Here is a 19,767-nt window from a genome sequence, read left to right on the forward strand (position 1 = left end):
TTAAAAAAAATATCCTCTCCTAGCTTACTTTTTATTTCCAACATTATTGCTAGAAGATGTGTTTCTTCCTGTATATTTTCCCATCAGTTACAGTAACATTAGAACCCATGGTGTCTTAGTTAGGATTTCCATTGCTGTGAGAAGTTGCCATAACCAAGGCTACTTTTATAAAGGTTAACACTTAATTTGGGCTGCTTTACAGGTTCACAGGTTCAGTCCATTATCATGGCAGGAAGAAAGGCAACTTCCAGGCAGACATGGTACTGGAGAAGGAGCTGAGAGTTCTGCATCTTGATCCAAAGGAAACTAGGAAAAAGCTCTCTTCCACATTGGGTGGAGTTTGAATGTAGGACCTCAGAGCCTACATAGTGACATGCTTCCTCCAACAGGGCCACACCTATTCTAACAAGGCTACACCACCTAATAGTACCACTTTCTGGGCCAAGCATATTCAAACCACCATACGTGCTAAAATGTGAATTTGCTGAGTGCTTGGCTAAACTTGTTTCTAATGTCCTTCCTTCATATGCTCTAGCTTTGTGTGCACAGTCTAGTTTATTCTGCATCATTTTCTAAGTGACTGTATGTGCACTTTTGCCATGTAATAGAAGAGAGAGGACCATAGTAGTAAATGGAACATACGAATAAACAAACAAACCAAACCACTGGGTTAGTAGATGTGGTGGTTATATTTGATAAGTAGAGGCAAGAGGGATCTGAGTTTGAGGCTAACCTGGGTGTCTTGAAATCCTGTATCCAAAAAGAAACGATGATTTCAGATTTTATTTTGTAATTTTATTTTTACTTTTCTCTCTTTTGAGTTCCTGTTGCAGATTGCTAGTATCCTGATAACTTAAGCTGTGTTGATTTCTATTTTGAGCTAGAAGCATCATGTTAGCTTGGCTACATACAAACTAAAAAGTGAAGAGTAATTATACCTACTCTCAAATAATTGGGCTTGGTAGGCATTTTGATTTTTCTTTTACCCCACTTTGTGATTACTTTGCTTTTGAGTAGAATGAAAAGACTGGAGCTTGATATCTTCTGTTTTACTATTTTGGAAAAACAGTCAAGTAGCACTTAACAGAGCATGCTCTTATCACGTCTGCATTCATAGTCAGCAGAAAGTTGATTTCCTCCCAAAATGTTTTTCCTGATATTCTAGAGGACATCATTTCTGAGTTATAATTGCTGCTCTGTTGAGTTTACTACAGAGTGGGATGTTCTGTTGTCTGTAGTGAAGAATTAAGCTCTAAAAGGCATTCCTATCATTGTGGGATTGCCATGCTAGTGTGTTTATAGTATCTTTAGTATGACTAAATCTGAAATTATTTTAATCTGTAATGCTTTACTTTTTCTGTATTTACAAGTTGAAATACACGATTTGAAGACTCTTAAAATATTTATGGGGTTGAATTTAATGGAGCTTGGAATTAACGCTTATTACTTGCACAGGTAGCTGTCTGTACACAGTAGAAATAGCATTAATTTAGAAATAGTAAAACAGAGAAAGTGTTTAGGAACATGGAGAACATCTGTTCCTTTAACACCTTGTTTTGTGCCTTGCAGAAAGACTCTCCCAGCTTCTGAAGAAATTATTTGAAACTCAAGAATCTGGTGACCTCAATGAAGAGCTGGTTAAGGCTGCTGCCAATGGAGACGTGGCTAAAGTGGAAGATTTGCTGAAAAGACCAGATGTGGATGTGAGCATTTCAAAAACAACTTTGAGGCATTTGCAAAAGTTGTAGTTTAATGATTTAATAAAGGCTGACGTCTTTTAGCCATCTGGAATTGGCTCTTGCAGTTGATAGGAAACATGAACCTATTTTCATTTTTCGTGTAGATAGTGTTTTTAGTACTAGATACTGAAACTACCACCTTTTCTCCAGTGCGTTCTCCTTCCAGTGCACAAATCAGCTGCTGCGTACTGATACAGGGGTTGGTTGTTATTCGTATCTGTTATGTGTAAGTGCCTGGCTGGTTTACTTATTGTAGTTTTGAATATATTTTGAAGTCAGAGTAGTGTAGTAGTCTTTGCTCTGTTCTTCCTGATCTTGTGTGTGTGTGTGTTTTCATAGGGCATTTAGGTTTTTTTTTTTTCTCTTTTTTAGTTTTTAAGTTTTTTAGTATTTAGTTGTCACTGGGATGCATTGTAGGCTGCTTTGGCTCTTTGACTGTTGACATTCATGATGTTTGTGTGTCTTCCTGTATTTATGTGTCCTCTTCAGTTTCTTTCCTCAGTAGTTTAGAATTCCATCATAGAAATCTGTGACCTCTTTGGTCAAATTTATTCCTTGTTACTTTTTGGGTCCCCGTTGTAACTAGGCTTGACAAGCTTTCTGTTTAGATGGCTTGCTGGTGAGGTCTGCCGGTTCTGCTAGCGTGTTTGCAGTTTGTTGATTAATTCAAGTAGTTTTTTTTGGTGGATTCTTTACACTTGCCATCCATCTGTCTGTCTTTCCCCTTTTTTCCTTCTGTACTTAAGTTCCTTTCCTTTTCCCTCCTTTGGGTTTTTCAAACAGGATCTTGTTGTATAGCCCTGGATGGTCTCCTGCCCCAGCCTGTAAGATGTTGGATAATGGACATCTTCCATAGTGTCTGACTTTCTGATTTTCTGTGTAGAAATCATGTTCCCTACAGACAATGACAGCTTGATTTCCTCTTCCCAGGTTAGATGACCTTTGTTGTGGTGGTGGTTGTATGTTTGTTTTCCTTTGATTGTGTGCTCTGTGACTACCAGGTGGAATAAATAGATAGTAATAGTGACCATCTTAGCCTTGCTTCAAATCTGAAAACGTTATCTCATTTAGCCTGTTAGGTGCTGTTTACTGTATATGACTTATATCGAAATATATTCCATCAATATTAATTTGTTCAATTTTCATCATAAAGAAATGTTGGATTTTATCAAGTACTCTTTTTTTTAGCATTTATTGAGATGCTCATGAAATTTCTTGGTTGAATCTCGATGTAATTTTCCATTTCTTTGCCTGAACTACACTGATTGTAATGAATGATTTTTTCTTTTTTTGGGGGGGGGGTCGAGACAGGGTTTCTCTGTGTAGCCCTGGCTGTCCTGGAACTCACTCTGTAGACCAGGCTGGCCTCGAACTCAGAAATCCCCCTGCCTCTGCCTCCCGAGTGCTGGGATCAAAGGTGTGCGCCACCATGCCCGGCTATAAATGATCTTTTTAAAAGGGATATTTTCCTATAGTTTTGTTTTGTGTGTGTCCTTGTCTGGTTTTTATATAATAATGTTTACCTGATAGAGTTTGGAATAATAATTGAAGAGAATTGGTGTTCATTCTTCCTTGAGAGGTGCAGTTGAATGAAGCAAGTCTGGGACATTGCTACTGACTCCCTTACATGTTACTTTCCGTCCAGGCTTTCTGTTTTGTGAAGATTCAGTGTTGAGAGAGAGGATAGGATGGATGCATATGTCCTATGTATCTATCATTAATTTGTTGAGGATCCCTGGCCGCTCAGGGCTCCTTTGGTGCTCTCCAGGCTGTTGGCTCTAATATTTGCTTTTCATCTCCAGTTTTCAGTTTTCCTCCTTTCCTTTAGTCACGCTAAGGATTGGTCTATTTTATTTTATTTTATTTTGTCAAAGCACACTCTGTTTACTTGATTTTATTTTCAGTTTTCTGCTTCATTTATTTCTGCTCTGATCTGTGAGTTCTGGTCTTGAGACCCTGGCCTTGCATATGCTTACCTGCTTCAGCACACACTCTGATCTTCAGGATCCTGTGCCCTCTATAGATGTTGGATTTCATTGTGTTTTGTATTCCTTGGAGCACAAAGATAATTGGTGTGATGGTTAATGTGGATTATCGACTTAATTGAATTGAGAGGCATCTAGGACATTGGTAAAATAAGTGTGTGTGTGGAGGAGGAGAATATTTCCAGAAAAATTCCAGGTAGTGGGTGGAGAGTTGAAGGATATCTTTGAATGTGTGCAATTCAAGCCAATAGACTGGGAGTACAAGTAAAAGAAAAGGGGGAGGCTAGCCCAGTACAGGCATATCCTCCCTCCCTGGGCTATTATGAGGTGCGCTGTTCTGACCTCCATGATGGTCTAAGGCATAAAACCTTCCAAAAATGTGTATTAAAAGAATCATTCCTTCCAGTTGTTATTCTCAAGTATTTGTCACAAGAAAAAAATCTTTTTTTTTTTCAGTTTGTATTTTTATTAGATAGTTTATTTACATTTCAAATGTTATCCCTTTTCCTAGTTGCCCCTCTGAAAACACCCTATTCCTTCCCCCCTCCCCCTGCTCACCAGCCCACCCACTCCTGTTTCCTGGCCCTGGCATTTCCCTATACTGGGGCATAGAACCTTCATAGGACCAAGGGCCTCTCCTCCCATTGACAGACCAGGCCATCCTCTGCTACATATGCAGATAGAACCATGAGTCCCACCATGTGCTTTCTTTGGTTGGTGGTTTAGTCCCAGGAAGCTCTGTGGGTACTGGTTAGTTCATATTAATGTTCCTCCTAAGGGGCTTCAGACCTCTTCAGCTCCTTGGGTACTTTCTCTAGCTCCTTCACCCTATGTTCCATCTAATGGATGACTGTGAGTATCCACTTCTGTATTAGTCAGGCACTGTCAGAGCTTCTCAGGAGACAGCTATCTATATAAGACTCCTGTCAGCAAGCTCTTGTTGGTAACCACAATAGTGTCTTGGTTTGGTGGTTGTTTATGGGATGGATCACCAAGTGGAGCAGTCTCTGGATGGTCATTCCTTCAGTCCCTGCTTCACACTTTGCCTCTGTAACTCCTTCCATGGGTATTTTGTTTCCCCTTCTAAGAAGGATCAAAGTATTCACACTTTGGTCTTCCTTCTTGTTGAGTATCATGTGTTTTGTGAATTGTATCTTGGGTATTCTGAGCTTTTGGCTTAATATCCACTTATTACTCAGAAGATGCTCCAACATGTAATAAGGACAGACACATGCTCTATTATGTTCATAGCAGCCTTATTTATAATAGCCAGAAGCTGGAAAAAGTCATAACTAACATAGTTGTTTATCTGTACTCTTTGTTCATAATTGTGTGGATTTGGGATATAGGGCTTTGCACATCCGAGGCAAGTGCTGTAGCACTAAACTGTATCCTCAGCCTTGCGGTCTTTTTTGATAGCATTTTTATTTACTTGTAGAAACTTTAAACCAGTGTGCAGTATAGTTTGATCACTACTCTCCTTCAACTCCTCCTACTGCCCTCAGTTTTTCCCAGCTCATCTCATGCCTTTTTTAAAAAAGAGAGGCCAAGCAGTACTGCCCAGTATATGCATGGCATGAGTGTGGGGCCAGTAGCCATGTTTCTGAAGGACAGTGGTCTTTTCTCCCTCAGCAGCTATCAGTTCCTCTAGGAGTGGGGTCTTAGGGGCTCCTCCCCACCCATGCTGGAATCTTGTTTTTTTTGTTTTTTTTTTTCTTGAGCTAGGGTCCCTGGCTGTCCTGGAACTCTGTCTGTAGATCAGGCTGGCCTCAGATCACAGGGATCTGCCTGCCTCTACCTCCTGAGTACTTGGAGTAAAGGTTTGCTCCACCACTGCCCGGCTCCATGCTGGAATGCTAAGGACTAGATCTGTACTGAGTGACTAGAGTGCAGCAGTTTGATATGTGCGACAGCTGTGTACTGTCCAGACGTCAGCATTTCATGACACTCTTCCATTCTTTGGCTGTGACTTTGTTTCCATCTCTTTCATGATGAGTCTTGGATTGAGGGAGGTTGGTATAGATGACTCACCCACAGGTGAGAATATAGCCAGTACTTGGGCCAATTGTGAATCTTTATATTAACTGTCATCCAATGAAACAATAAATCTATTGGTAGGAAAGCATTAAGCAGAGTTTCACAGCATGACTTGTGAATAAAACAATAACATGCCTAGGATCCAGGCACAGACTTTTTTTTTTTTACAGTACCAGTCATGAAATCCTTCCTGTATAGCAGGACTCATATCTAATCAGAAAAGTTACTGACGTCACTGTCTTGCTACTATTACACCAGGCAAATTAGTGTTTTAGCAGTGTTGTGCCTATACCGGTACAGTAGAAATTAGGTTTGGAAATTATATGATGTTTGTGGAAATCAACAATTTACACATAAATACTGGATCAAGGAAAAGTAAAGCAAATTTAAAAGCTCTTGAGACAAAAATGCAAATATGGCATAACCAACAATCTATGCACTAGGACAGATTCCTTCTACAGCAAAGTAATAGCTACGGCTTTGGTCTCTCATTATTTTTTTAAAATAATTTTGATGATCTTTGTTGTGATATTTGTAATGTTAGATTGCTCTCAAAGAATCATTAACTGTACAAGATTTAAAAAGTTCGTATTTATTGGCTATTTCTGATTTGTGATGTTTGTTAATATTTTCTTCTTTCTTTTTTTAGGTAAACGGACAGTGTGCTGGCCACACAGCAATGCAAGCTGCTAGTCAAAACGGACATGTTGATATTTTGAAATTACTTTTGAAGCAAAATGTTGATGTTGAAGCAGAGGTATATAAACTAAGCTTGAAAACAAGACCGAGTCAACTTTTTCTAGAAATAGTTCTATATAAGATGGAATCTCATTCTTGAAATTTAATATTCACCCTATGTTGTCCAAATTAAAATGAAAAATTAAGAAAAGATAGTTTAGAGCTTTCTTCTATCTTTCTCTTCCCATCACTCCTTTTCTCTCTTTTTAATGATTCCTCAATATTTCAGACGTAGCCTCCTTCTGTTAGGGTAGAAATGCTATTGGGAGCCCTACTGTGCTCACCCATGATCCCTACTAGACACGTATAAGGGGATGTATACACTTGGGATCAACATCTTTCTTATCTAACACTCAGAGGTTTTTTTTTTTTCTTACAAGTTCATTTATCATTTGCTTAGCCTGTTTATTATTATTTTTTAACTTTTATAGTGGGTCTTTATCCCTGCATGTGCACATGCTTAACTTTGTGTGTATTATAAAAGGGCAATAGCAGACGAAGACGCCAAGAAACGTGGATTGTAGGTAGCATGGCGACTACTGCCCAGCAGTCCCCTCAGCAGGTCGGCGGAAAGCACAAAGGCAAATCCCAGTTCCTGCAGGCCAAGCAGGCCCGAAGCGGTGACCCAGGCGGCCCGCAGCAGCTGGAGCCCGGCCTGCAGGGCATCCTCATCACCTGCAACATGAACGAGTGTGTAGAGGAGGCCTACAGCCTGCTCAACGAGTACGGCGACGACATGTACGGGCCGGAAAAGTTTATAGACAAGGACCAGCAGCCCTCTGGAAGTGAGGCAGAAGACGATGATGCAGAGGCTGCCTTGAAAAAAGAAGTTGGTGACATTAAGGCTTCTACAGAGAAGAGGCTGAGAAGATTCCAGTCAGTGGAGAGTGGAGCGAATAATGTAGTCTTCATCAGGATGCTTGGGATAGAACCTGAGAAATTAGTGCATCATATTCTCCAGGTTATGTACAAAACCAAGAAAAAGAAGACAAGGGTTATTCTACGAATGCTGCCCATCTCAGGCTCATGTAAAGCTTTTTTAGAAGATATGAAAAAATATGCAGAAACATTTCTGGAACCTTGGTTTAAAGCCCCAAACCAAGGGACATTTCAGAATGTTTACAAATCTCGAAATAATAGCCATATGAGTAGAGAAGTTATTAAAGAGTTGGCAGGAATAGTGGGCAGCCTCAATACAGAAAACAAAGTGGATCTCACTAATCGAGAGTACACGGTGGTGGTGGAAATCATCAAAGCTGTGTGTTGCCTGAGTGTTGTGAAAGATTATGTGCTGTTCAGAAAATACAACCTCCAAGAAGTGGTGAAGAGTGCAAAAGACTCACAGCCTCACCCAAAGCTGGGAAATGGCAAAGAAGCAAAATTGGAACCTGATAGCAAGTTGAATCAAAGTGATCCCCCAGAAGGGAACCAGGTGGCACCAGAGAGTATCAAGGAGCTCGGGCAGACAGAGCCAGGGTCTGAAACCCAGGCAGNGAGTGAAGGAGACGCTAAACCTGAACCTGAAAGTCAAGTCTCAGAAGTACCCAAGACAAATGAAAATGAGCTCTCATAGGTCATTCTGTGGGAAGGTGGTCTCAGCTAGGGTTCCATGTGAAATTGTGATAATATATTTTGACNTTTGTGTGCTGCTCAATGCTGATCCCACAGTCCCCGNTGTCCAGGCCTGTATGTCGGTATGCAGAAGCATGCACTGTTTCCCAGGGGAGGGTGCTAGGAGGATGGTGTTGGCTTCTCCTCCTCTTTACTCTCTCTAGTTTCCTTTTAAACACTGCCAACTGATGGAACTGAACAGTCTCTGAGAGGGAAATGACAGGACATTCCGAGGAGGGTGTGTGCTATGACTCAGCTGTCCCTGCCGTTCTGTTGTACACATAGAGAAGCGGTGTTGTGGATTATATGGGAACCACTTTGTGATGCTTTCTACTGTTTGTTTTTCTTGGGTTTTTGTTTGTTTTGTTTTGTTTTATGATAAGAGCAAATCTGATGTCTCATCACTGCAGGTGTTTTAGAGAAGGTGTGAGTGAGAAGAGAACTGCTCTAGGTGTAGACCCAGGTGTTTCTGATAAGGTTAGGGATGAGGAATCACTGCCGGGCCACATATCCTAGTACACAAACCAGGAAAGAAAGCTACTATCCCAGGGTTCCCTGTCCAAGCTGGTCTGTCAGCTTGTGGTGCTTTCCAGTGTTCGTCACAGGCAGAGATGGGAAGGGTAGAAGGGAGCAGTGAGTACTGTAACCCCAGCTGTCCAGGTGGGGACTGTAACATAGGTTGGGAACTGGGTTTGTGCTTAAATCTTAATGCACAGAGCTAGTGACGGGAGAATATATACTTCGCGTCACACAGCTAGAGGCTTGCTTGATAAGCCAGACCAAGAAGATATGGGAGAAGCAGAGACTAGGCAGTACCTTGCTAATGCAGACAGGGCTAGATCACCCTCAGGCGTTTGCCATGTTACCGCGGGTCTGAGATTGAAACCATCTTGAAAGCATAGGCCTTAGGGTCACTTAGGGGAATGGGATGAGAGGATCTTGGTGCCTTCTTGTGGCTTGCTCCAAGATAGAGGGACTTTTCTTTTAATAGTGGAGGACAGAGGGCCTGAGGACCAGTTACTCATGGCTCAGACAGGTTGTTCTGGAGCAGGGCAAGTTGCTGCACTTGATCTATACTTTGCTTTTATCGGCCTTTTTATTTGTTTGTTTTCAACGCGTCCCTAGTGTGACTGGCTATTTGCCAGTTGTACAGTGCTGTGTGCTCTTGGGATCTAAATTCACTCACAGATTTTGCTCTGCCTTCAGATTTGCCGACTTTGTCTTCACTGACTTTTCAGTGTGCTAGCGTACAGGTGATCCAGGGTAGGAACTTAGCAGTTAGTTTAAAACTATAGCACTTAGGACAGAAAATAAGGAAGCAGAAACCAAATCCCTGTGCTGAGGGTCAGCATGCCTGTCCTGCTCTGCAGAGAGGAGTGAAGCCCGGCCTGGAGGACACGTTTCTCCAGAGCTGAGGCCCGGGCCTGGAGGGCACGTTTCTCCAGAGCTGAGGCCCGGGCCTGGAGGGCACGTTTCTCCAGAGCTGAGGCCCGGGCCTGGAGGGCACGTTTCTCCAGAGCTGAGGCCCGGGCCTGGAGGGCACGTTTCTCCAGAGCTGAATACAGTTCTCACATATGTTTACTGCATTTTGTTCTTGGTACAGCTGAATTTTCAAGTTTTCAAAGTTCCTGATATTTTAAAAAATAAAAATGAATTTGTTCTGTAAAAAAAAAAAAGGGCAATAAATACTGATGTTGGCATTTCGGCTGGGACATCTGTTCTATGTATGAGGTAGAAACATTAGCTTAGTGTGTTAACTGTAACATTACCAAAAAAACCAAAAAAGATATCAGGATTGTATTTATTCTAGTTTAGACCAATGGAGTAGTAGTTTTGCCCTCTAAACTCTCCTGTGGAGCATTAAAATGCTTGAGTTACCAGAATATCTCTCTAGCTCTTCCTCTTTTTAAGTTTATTTTTATTTTATATATATCCTTTTAAAAAGGTCTTCCTGATCTTATGTTACTTTTTTTCCTTTAATTGTTTGTACTTTACTGGACACCTAAAGAGCTTATGGTGTTTCACCATTAAAATGTTCATTGTTGATGTTGGAATTTTCTGTTGCCCATGGAGAGAGTTTGAATGATTTTTAATTTGTAATCTTTCCTCCCCCCCCCACCCTTTTTTTTTTGGCAGGAGTAAAGAGAATGCCTGTTTGTGCTTATATGTCTATCAGTATACATTTGCTGGTGCAGGTGTGTGTGTGTGTGTGTGTGTGTGTGTGTACATGTGCATACAGGAGTCTTTGGAGACCAGAAAGTGGCATCAGATCCCTTTGAGCTGGAGTTGTGTGTGGTTGTGATGCAGGTACTGGGAACTGCATATGAGTCCTTTTGCAAAGTAGTTCATGCTCTTAACTACTAAGCCATCTTTCCAGACCCAGATGCTTAAACTTCAAATTAACATTGAGGAAGACTCCAACTACATAGCAGTTATTTTTACTATGATGTTTTATTATGAATGAGATATATAATATGATTTTTCATTTGCAGTAGTATAGAAGTTGGATTTTTCCTGACAGAACTTAGGAACTTAGATGTGGGTTAAAAGTTATTTTATTGATGGGCAGTGATGGCACATGCCTTTGATCCCAGCACTTGGGAGGCAGACTCAGGTGGATCTCTGTGAGTTGGAGATCAGCGTAGTCTATAGAGTAAGTTCCAGGACAGTCAGGAGTACACAGAGAGTGTTCTTCTTGTCCTCAGGAGATGGCCTACAGAATAGGGTGTAGTTGACTCAATGTCATTGACTTTGCTTTCATCAGTAACTTTCCCCTGCTTAATTGAATTAATATAAAATAAGTGGCCAGTTAATACTGTAAACATGTAAGACTGTTGTCAGATGTGTCAACATGTGCTGTTGGTCAGATGCTTCTAAACATCCTTTGGTTTGGAAACTGTTAGTTAACTAGAACGTGAGACCCTGACTGGGACTTGTGCTGTAATACTTCTTTAGATTTCCATCCAATATGCTTTCTGCTACTGCAGATTTGTATCACTTGTAGAAGGAGTATGAAAAGCAATATTCCTATGTCATTTAACAACAGATTCTTGGGATCTCTGAGAAGGAAGGGTAAGATGTAAGCCTTAATCAGGCTGTACCAATCAATGTAGAGAGAAACAATGTTAGCACATCGTGAAGTGAAGTGGCTGTGACATGGTTCCTGGTCACATAGGCATTGTGTTAGTTGTACCCAGTTAAATTTTTCCCATCTGTACTTTGTTGGAACATTGAGTGGAGTCTCCTTGTCTTTTCTGATCCTTGTTAGACTGTTGATTTAGTTGGGAGAGTTTAGGTTTTCTTTTTTTTTTTTTTTGGTTTNTCGAGACAAGGTTTCTCTGTATAGCCCTGGCTGTCCTGGAACTCACTTTGTAGACCAGGCTGGCCTCGAACTCAGAAATCCGCCTGCCTCTGCCTCCCGAGTGCTGGGATTAAAGGCATGCGCCACCACATCCGGCGAGTTTAGTTTTTTTTCAAAACCCAAATAGATGTTTACAATCTTGAAGATAAACATAGTATTTTACCCTATTTTTCTTCATTAAATTGTTGAGAAGTTTAAGATGGTAAAAACATAATATTAAACATTTGCCACTGATGCTGGATATGGTTTTACCTAACATCGGATCATGATTGCCTTTGGAATCAATTCAAGAAAAGTTGTATATTTGCTGATGTAATTAGTTTTTGTAATGGAATTAGCAAATAAAAGGATGCTTGTTACTCAGAACCCAGACATGACACTACAAAAACCCAGTTTCACAAATGTTGAAAGAAAAACTATTTAAAAATTTAATTAAAATATAAATACAACTCATAGTTCAAGATAGACAAAAAATGCATTGATTTTTTTTTTTTCCCCACATAAGAGTTAACATTAGCAGGTTTTTGACTGGGGATAGACTGTGCATCAAATTTCCTTCCTGTTTCTCTGACTTAGGGAAAGCTCAGAAAACTGTATCGGAAAGTTAGCTTTGTCAGCTTACTAAGTACAGTGTCCACCTTATGTACAGTTTAGAGCATCAGGGCCTGTGGGAGCAAATTTGAGGCCTCTTCAGGGATTTGGGATTTTATTTCCTTTACTGATAAAGTATTAAGATATGGAAGTTTAGATGAATGTGCTTTGTTTTTAGATAGAACGCAAGCATTCTTAGGTTATTAGGAAATTATGATTTTACTAAGGGTTTTGAGGACTCTTGACTTGAGGGTTAAGCACCAGGAGCAACATGAGGCTTCACCATAGACCCTGAGTTTTCTTCTCTTTCCCTCCTTCCCTCCCCCCTCCTTCTTCCCTTCCACTCCTTCCTTCTTTCCTCCGTACCTTCTTTCTTTCCTTTTCCCCCAGTCCCATTCGTATACATACATATATTCCTATGTGTATGTATGGCAAATACTTACTGATTGAGCTACCTTCTTTAGCCATAAATCCAAAATTAAAATGATATTTTTGCGTCTACAATGATACTGAGTAAAAAGTTCCATTATAAAAGTTGTAATTTCTTGAAAGGTGGTACTTTTATAGCCATGCCCATTGTTAGCATTGCAGTATAGCAAATTAACTTGTTTTCATTCTTTGAAAACACAAAATTCCCGTTTTCTTGTCTGTGATAATATTTTATGGGACTGTAATATGGAGAAAGAGAAACAAACCATCAATTTTATCATGACACTTTGGTATCACTTGTATTTATTCTAACTAAAATTTTCTGACAGGCAGAAGAAGACAGTCTGGGTGTTCTATCTCTCTATCTCTGTCTCTGTCTCTGTCCCTGTCCCTATCCCTATCTCTATCTCAAACGGATGTTACTTTTTCCAGTTCTGGTTATCTCATTCATGGAAACAAAACTATAAAACTGGGCAATAGGTAATAAGTGGTTTCAAAATCAGTTTTTAAGAGTGAGGGGATCTTTAATAGCAATTTCAATTGTCATTCCTGGGAACAAATATCTAAAGCCATTTTGATGGCTGTAAACTTGAGTCCTTCCTGGTGTTTAACAGAATGATTCCTTTATACTGATCAATTTTGAAACCACATACCTATTGCCCAGTAAGCACCCAGATTATCTCTGAAGATAACCTACTTCTGTGAGTCCTGTTCTCATCACCCTTCATTTGGCCACTCACAGATTCACCTCTCCCAAGTGCTTCTACAGTGGGGGACCAAGCACACGAACTTTTGTGCTCACAAATTGTTTCCAAACTGTAACAGTCACAAATACTCAGGAAATGGAAAAGATAACTAGCACAGTGTCTTTCTTCTTCAGCCACAGTAAAGTGAAGGCAGAAGTGAAGGAGAAGGGCTGTGGGGTCAGTCTGCCTTACAGTGAAGGGGGAGCTGTGGGAATGAGTCAGTCCTGGCAGGTAGACATGAGGGGACAGTCTGGAAAATCATTTCAAGAAAAGCACATAGAGGACTCAGAGAGGAAGTAGATGCATGCGGGCCTGCAGGGCACTGTTTTTGCTGACCATATGGACTGCAGCTTTGTCGGGCAAGATGGGGCAACTTCAGTGGCACAGGTTTTAGAGGGTTGAAAGGAGAGAGAGGGCAGGAGAGGAGGGGCAGCGTTAGTTTAGTCTCCATAGGACCCTGTGTGCACTAGCGCAGAGACAGGCTGTGCTACAGTTTATTCAGAGTAATTCAGAAGAAAGTAGTAAAACTTAGAATTGAAGCTGAGGTATTATGATTTTCCAATTTAGAAGAGAAACCTGAAAACTTTTAATTGTATTGTCCTTTTATATGTGTGTATGTGTGTTCTATAATCTTTAGTTTTATAAAAAGTTATTGCCTTTAATATCATGTATCAGGGCTTAAACATTTTTTTTTAATATTTGTTTTTATATAGACAAATTTGATAGGGCTTGCATAGCATGCTTCTGTTAGTGCTTTCTTGTTTGTTAGTTTTGCTCTTTTCTTCCTCTTCATTATTCTCTCTCCTCCCTCCCTGCCTGTCTGTCTTAAGATAGAGTCTCACTCACTGTATAGCCCAGGCTGTCCTAGAACTCACTGTATACTCTGTGCTGTCCTCATTATATAGTATAGGCTAGCTTTGAAATTTGATCCTCCTGCCTCAGGCTCCTTAGTGCTGGGATTATATGTGTGTAGCACCATGCCTGGCTTCAGTTAATAGTTTTCTAATAACCATAAGTGTAATAATTTCATATTCATAAATAATTGCCATTTTTATGTAGTTGGTTGTATTGGATTGATGTTCCCTTTTTACATGGAAAGGTAAATGGGTAGTCTTAAAAGATAGAGGGGGTGGTGAGGGGGCGCTGGTAAAGAGTGGGTATTACTCATGTACAGGATCTGAGTTCAGTGTCCAGCACCCATGGTGACTGACTGTCTCACAAGACCATAACCCTAACTCAGGGACTGAAACGTGCCTTTGGCATTCCAGGGCACCCACACTTGCACAGAACCACAAGCTGACACACTCTTTCTTCCTGCCTCTCCTGTCTCTCTCTCTCTCTGACTGTCTCTATCTCTGTCTTTCTCATACACACAGAGGGAGAGAAAGATATTTTTAAAAATTACAAGAAAAAAAAATACAGATTGATGGTTAGGAAGATCAGTTGTCTGTCTTTTTCTTTCTGTCTGTCTGTCTCTGTCTGTCTCAGGATGTGTGTGCACATGTACATATTATGCTTGTGATACTTGAGTACAATGCTGTTCAGAAGTGTGAGAATGGAACCTTTTCTGGTTGCTTCCCAGTCCTTCTTTCTCAGTATTGAAATGTAACAAAACCTTCTTGTAGAAGGGAGCTTTTTCCTGGCTCCAAGCTCCTGAAAATAATGACTCTGAGACTCAAATATATTTATAAATACCTAGGTCATATAGCTAGGCATGTTCCCCAGCTGGTTTATAGTTTAATAATCCCACTATTCTATTCTAAGTTCTGCTATTTACTTGCTCCTTAGTTTATATGCAAGTGTCTTCTATGTCTGGGGCCCAAATCTTCCTCATTTGGCTCTATTGCAGAATCCTTTCTGCCTACTGAATGTCCCAGCTTCTGTTCTGCCCATTCCTATAGACCATAGGGTTTTTATTGATAAGTGATACACATACAGTACACAAAAGACACAGTACACAGTTCTCTGCAAAACTCCTAATTTGATTCAGCTAGAAATATCCACAAGGTAAATTTCCTACCTTTTCAAGAAATGTAGCTGAACCAAATTCCTACATAAATATCACCCTTGATAGCTGTTTGAAAGATAACCGGAAAATATTACAAAACAAAATAAAACCCAAACCTATCTTGAATTCAGTGCCTGTTTTGTGCCTATTCATTCGTTTTAGAAGTATTTAATTAAACGGTATTGACTTGTGTGACCCTTGAGTAGTAGTTTTAAGTGGTCATGGATGGCTACCAAAGGAGTTTTCAAACCCGTTGTAAAATCGAGGGAGTATGCTAGGTACTGATATAAAGATTGGGAGTCTCTGTTTTGGAGGAATACTTGAATAGGCTTACATTCAAGTGTAGTGGTGTTGACACTTGGAGTGTAGTATTCTCATGGAGATAGTAGGAGTGTTATAGTACCCTTATCTATGTATATCTATCTCTGCAAAGGAAATGAGGCTAATTATATGTAAATATATGTGATGCATAATGTACGTTACCTTTATATTATAGTAGAAGCACTTTCCCCTTTATAGTTTCTTTTATGTAAAAAAAAAGTTAATATCTCATCTCTTTAGAACTATGACTGTTACAAACAGTATGGCAAGCATAGTTTAATTCCTCTGAAAGAGTTACACAATTTTGGAATTTTATTTTATTTTATTTTATTTTGAGACAGGATTTCTCTGTATAGCTTTTTCTGTTCTGGAACTTGCTTTGTAGACCAAGCTGCTCTGGAACTCACAGAGGTCTGCCCCTGTCCCCAGAGTACTGGAGTGTGCCACTACCACCTGGATCATTTTTAAATCTTAAAAAAAGCATTATTTAGCAAGAATTTCTGTTTTCAAATACACAGAAGTGGTTATGTTCAGCGTCTGACTTAGATGTAATTTGACTAATGTCCAATTCCTGTGTAAAGGTAATTAAGACCATATTGTTTTATATCTTCTTTGGTAGTTACACTCAACTGATAGTAGTGTAGTTGTCTTGTTCCTGGATTAGTTGTGCATTCTGGGAATGCCAGGATTTGGGATACTGAGGCAGGTGGAGGGCTCAAGGCCAGTGGAGGTGACATCAGATTCTGTCTAAAAGACTTTTTGTTATGAGCTGGATGGCACTAGCTGTAGAGCATGTGCCTCACCTATGTGAGACCGTAGGTTTGATCCCTAGTGCTACTGTTTTAGTAAAATACCCTGGTATTGGCTTAGTTCAATGTGGTGCAATGTGACTAACTTATATAGTCATTTTATATTTACTTTCCCACAACTTTTCTGCAGTTAATTTGGTTTGTGATATTTTATAGCTTTAGATTTTTTTCTTAACTCGTCCCTGATTGAACTTTCATGCTGACCTTCAGGATAAAGATGGAGATCGAGCCGTTCACCATGCAGCCTTTGGAGATGAGGGTGCTGTCATAGAAGTCCTACACCGAGGCAGTGCTGACCTGAATGCTCGTAATAAGCGTAGACAGACGCCTCTTCATATTGCTGTCAATAAAGGTCATCTTCAAGTTGTGAAGACTTTGTTGGATTTTGGTTGTCATCCCAGTCTCCAGGTAAGACATGAAAGGAGTTTACTAAGCAGGCATTGGTAGGACTGGTTAAAGTGACTTACCAAGTTCTGTGGTAAATTTGTTATTGTGAAGGATATCCAAGATACAGGCTGTATAAAATAACTTACTTTGCAACTATTTAAATATTTTCGTTGTAGCTTTATTATTCTAGGTTCTAGGTTTAAGTCTGTTTTGGAAAATATATTACGTTGCTTTAAGTAGGAAGGAAAATAGCCTGATTTTTGAAACAAAAATTTTGCCTAAAAATGATTTATTTCTAAGCTAGTTTAGCAACTAGATGAACTTAAACCATATATGTAAGAGAAACATGGTCTGTGTCCATGAACACTTTTTTTTTTTTTTGTATACACAAGGTTAAAATTTGGAATGAGTATTTAATTTCATAGAAAAATAATACAGCATATAATAAAATGTCATTGGGTTTCTTTCTAGCCTTCTTTCTATCTTGATCATTTTTAACAAAATAGACTTGAAATATTATTTTTAAATAAAAGTATTTTTAAATACATTTTATAATAATTTATAATAAATAATGAGTATTATTTTTAAATAAATGTTCTTGAACACTATTCGGATATGTAAAACTACTTTCTTTAAGTTGAAAATGCAGTAATAATTAGAAGACAACAGGAGTAATCACTGTGATCTTAAATAGCTTGTGGCATGAATGATTGTAGATATTAGGGAATGGCTGAAGCCCAGGAGTGGGAGGAGAGTAGCAGGTACTGCTCAGTCCAGAATGATTTCTTCCAAACTGGGATGTAGCTTTATATCCTGCCTGTAGGAGGCAGGGCTAGAGAGCAGAGGAAGAACCGAGAGTGTTCGGTTAAGGAGAAGGAATTGAGAGCTACTAACCTGATGTGGGAGTCAGTTATGTGTAGGGATTGTAATAGACAAAGCATACTTGAGACTTGTGCTTTGGAATAGCTGTTATGGGGACCAGGGACCCATGGAAAGGTATTCCAGGGCATATTAGTTCACCCCAGGTGAAAGGCTACATATTTTTAGTGCCACCAAATAGGAGGTAGGTAATTGGATTGAACTCCGGTTAGGAATACCTTATATAGGTGAGTGCCTGTGATTGGAAAACATTTCCTAAACATGGCCAGATGATACTATAGGTTTTCATGTATTTTATTTCAAGGCCATACATCTCTGCCATTACAGAATAAAGGAATCATAGCTAATACATAGATGAATGGGTATGGCTGTGTTCCAGTAAAATTTAATTTATAAAAACAAGTGGAAAGCTGGCTTTGACAACTATGGTATATAATAGAGTGTATGCTACATATGACTTTGTAAAGCTACAAATTATATATAAGCTCCAAATAATTCACTTTTGCAGGTGATCGATACTGAATTAGAATTCATTAATCAATTCATAAATTGATTAATGATAAATACCTCTACAAAATGTAGATTGAGGGAGTAAAGAGACAGTGAGTAAGAGCACTTATGTAAGCAAGGGGACATAAGCTCAGATAGTTAGCACCCACACAACAAACTGGGCATGTCTATAACATTGGGATGCTGAAGACAAGTGGATGCAAAGCTCACTGGCCAGCCAGCCTAGCCATGTAGTCAGAGACCCTGTCTCTGGTGAGTAAGTGAGAAGAGTAGAGGAATGGAGCTGCTGTCTTTCTCTGGGTGTAAACACCTGTTCTTGTGCTTGTACCACACCCTGCATCCTATACACACAGGTACAGGTTTTAAAAAAAATAGATTCAGAAATTAGAGTTTTTGACTGGATTTGTTTCTACTTTGAACTAAGCCACTTTCCCGCCCTCTGAAAACACAATAGTTGTTGACTTTCAACCTGTGGATGCATATCCTATTAATATATAGGAAACCGAAAAATTACTGATACTGTGTAATTAAGGCTGAAAATACTGGCCTTAAACTCATGGTATTGGGGCCTACAAGTGCTGCCATAGGTTGTTTTAATATTTGAGTCAGGGTGTCTTGTAGCCCAGGCTGACATTGTAGATGATAATGACTTTGAACTTCTAATCTTTGTACTGTCACCTCCCAAGTGCTAGGGTTATAGGTATGCACTGTTATGTCCGTTTCCTATGGTGCTGGAGATGGAGCTCAAGGCTTTGTGCATGGTACAGAAGGACAATAGAGTGTTACATTGGGTGTGTTAATACATGCCTATAATCCCAGCATTCAGAAAGAAAAGGCAGGAAGATTGGTAGTTCAAAGCTACCCTCAACTATATAGAGTCAGTTAAAGGTTAGCTTAGGCTGCAGTGTGAGAATGTCTCAGAAAGAACCACCATTACCTCCATGTCAGAGGCAGAGGCAGGCGAATTTCTGAGTTTGAGGCCAGCCTGGTCTACAAAGTGAGTGCCAGGACAGCCAGGGCTACACAGAGAAACCCTGTCTCGAAAAACCAAAAAAAAAAAAAAAAGAAATGGACCAACAAGAACCAGGAGCATGATTGCCGACTGACAGCTGTTTGCTTGTTGGAGAGCCTGCTTCTTTGTTTAGTAGTAGTGAAAGTCGTCCTGTTGATGTGGTGATCAATGGAAGGAGAACTAATGGAAGTTTCTTTAAACTTAAAAAAAAAAAAAGGATTCTGAAGGTGACACCCCTCTCCATGATGCCATAAGTAAGAAACGGGATGACATTCTGGCAGTTCTTCTGGAAGCTGGAGCAGATGTGACCATCACGAACAATAACGGGTTCAATGCCCTGCACCATGCTGCACTGAGAGGGAACCCCAGGTAAAGGTCCTCCTTTATTGTTTTAGGTGCTACTTAAAGATGGTTTCCTGTCACCTGTTGTAGTTATTTTCCTGATGTGATGAGGACAGATTTGGCTAAAGCTCTGTAGAAAATATGCCTTCATTCATTAGGTACATGTTGCTCCAGTATAAGTATTGGGAAGTAGTCTATTGAATGTAGATATAAAAGACTTAAAGATGTTAATTAAACGTGCCTTAAGATTTTTTGCTTCTTC

The 19,767-nt window shown here is 39.8% G+C and overlaps 1 protein-coding gene and 1 pseudogene across 3 annotated transcripts in view; both read left to right on the top strand.

Annotated features, from left to right (window-relative positions):
* The window catches only part of Mib1 (mindbomb E3 ubiquitin protein ligase 1), a 97,962-nt gene that overhangs the window by 38,786 nt on the left and 39,409 nt on the right, over window positions 1–19,767 (top strand). For all 3 annotated transcript variants that reach the window (XM_021150154.2, XM_021150153.2, XM_021150155.2), the window contains exons 9-12: window positions 1,570–1,703; window positions 6,411–6,518; window positions 16,586–16,783; window positions 19,381–19,532. In XM_021150154.2, coding sequence (XP_021005813.1) covers window positions 1,570–1,703; window positions 6,411–6,518; window positions 16,586–16,783; window positions 19,381–19,532 — 592 coding nt within the window. The remainder of the gene's footprint in view (window positions 1–1,569; window positions 1,704–6,410; window positions 6,519–16,585; window positions 16,784–19,380; window positions 19,533–19,767) is intronic.
* On the top strand, window positions 6,544–10,045 carry LOC110284422 (annotated as a pseudogene).

Source organism: Mus caroli, chromosome 18, assembly GCF_900094665.2.
Source record: "Mus caroli chromosome 18, CAROLI_EIJ_v1.1, whole genome shotgun sequence".
Lineage (NCBI taxonomy): Eukaryota > Metazoa > Chordata > Mammalia > Rodentia > Muridae > Mus > Mus caroli.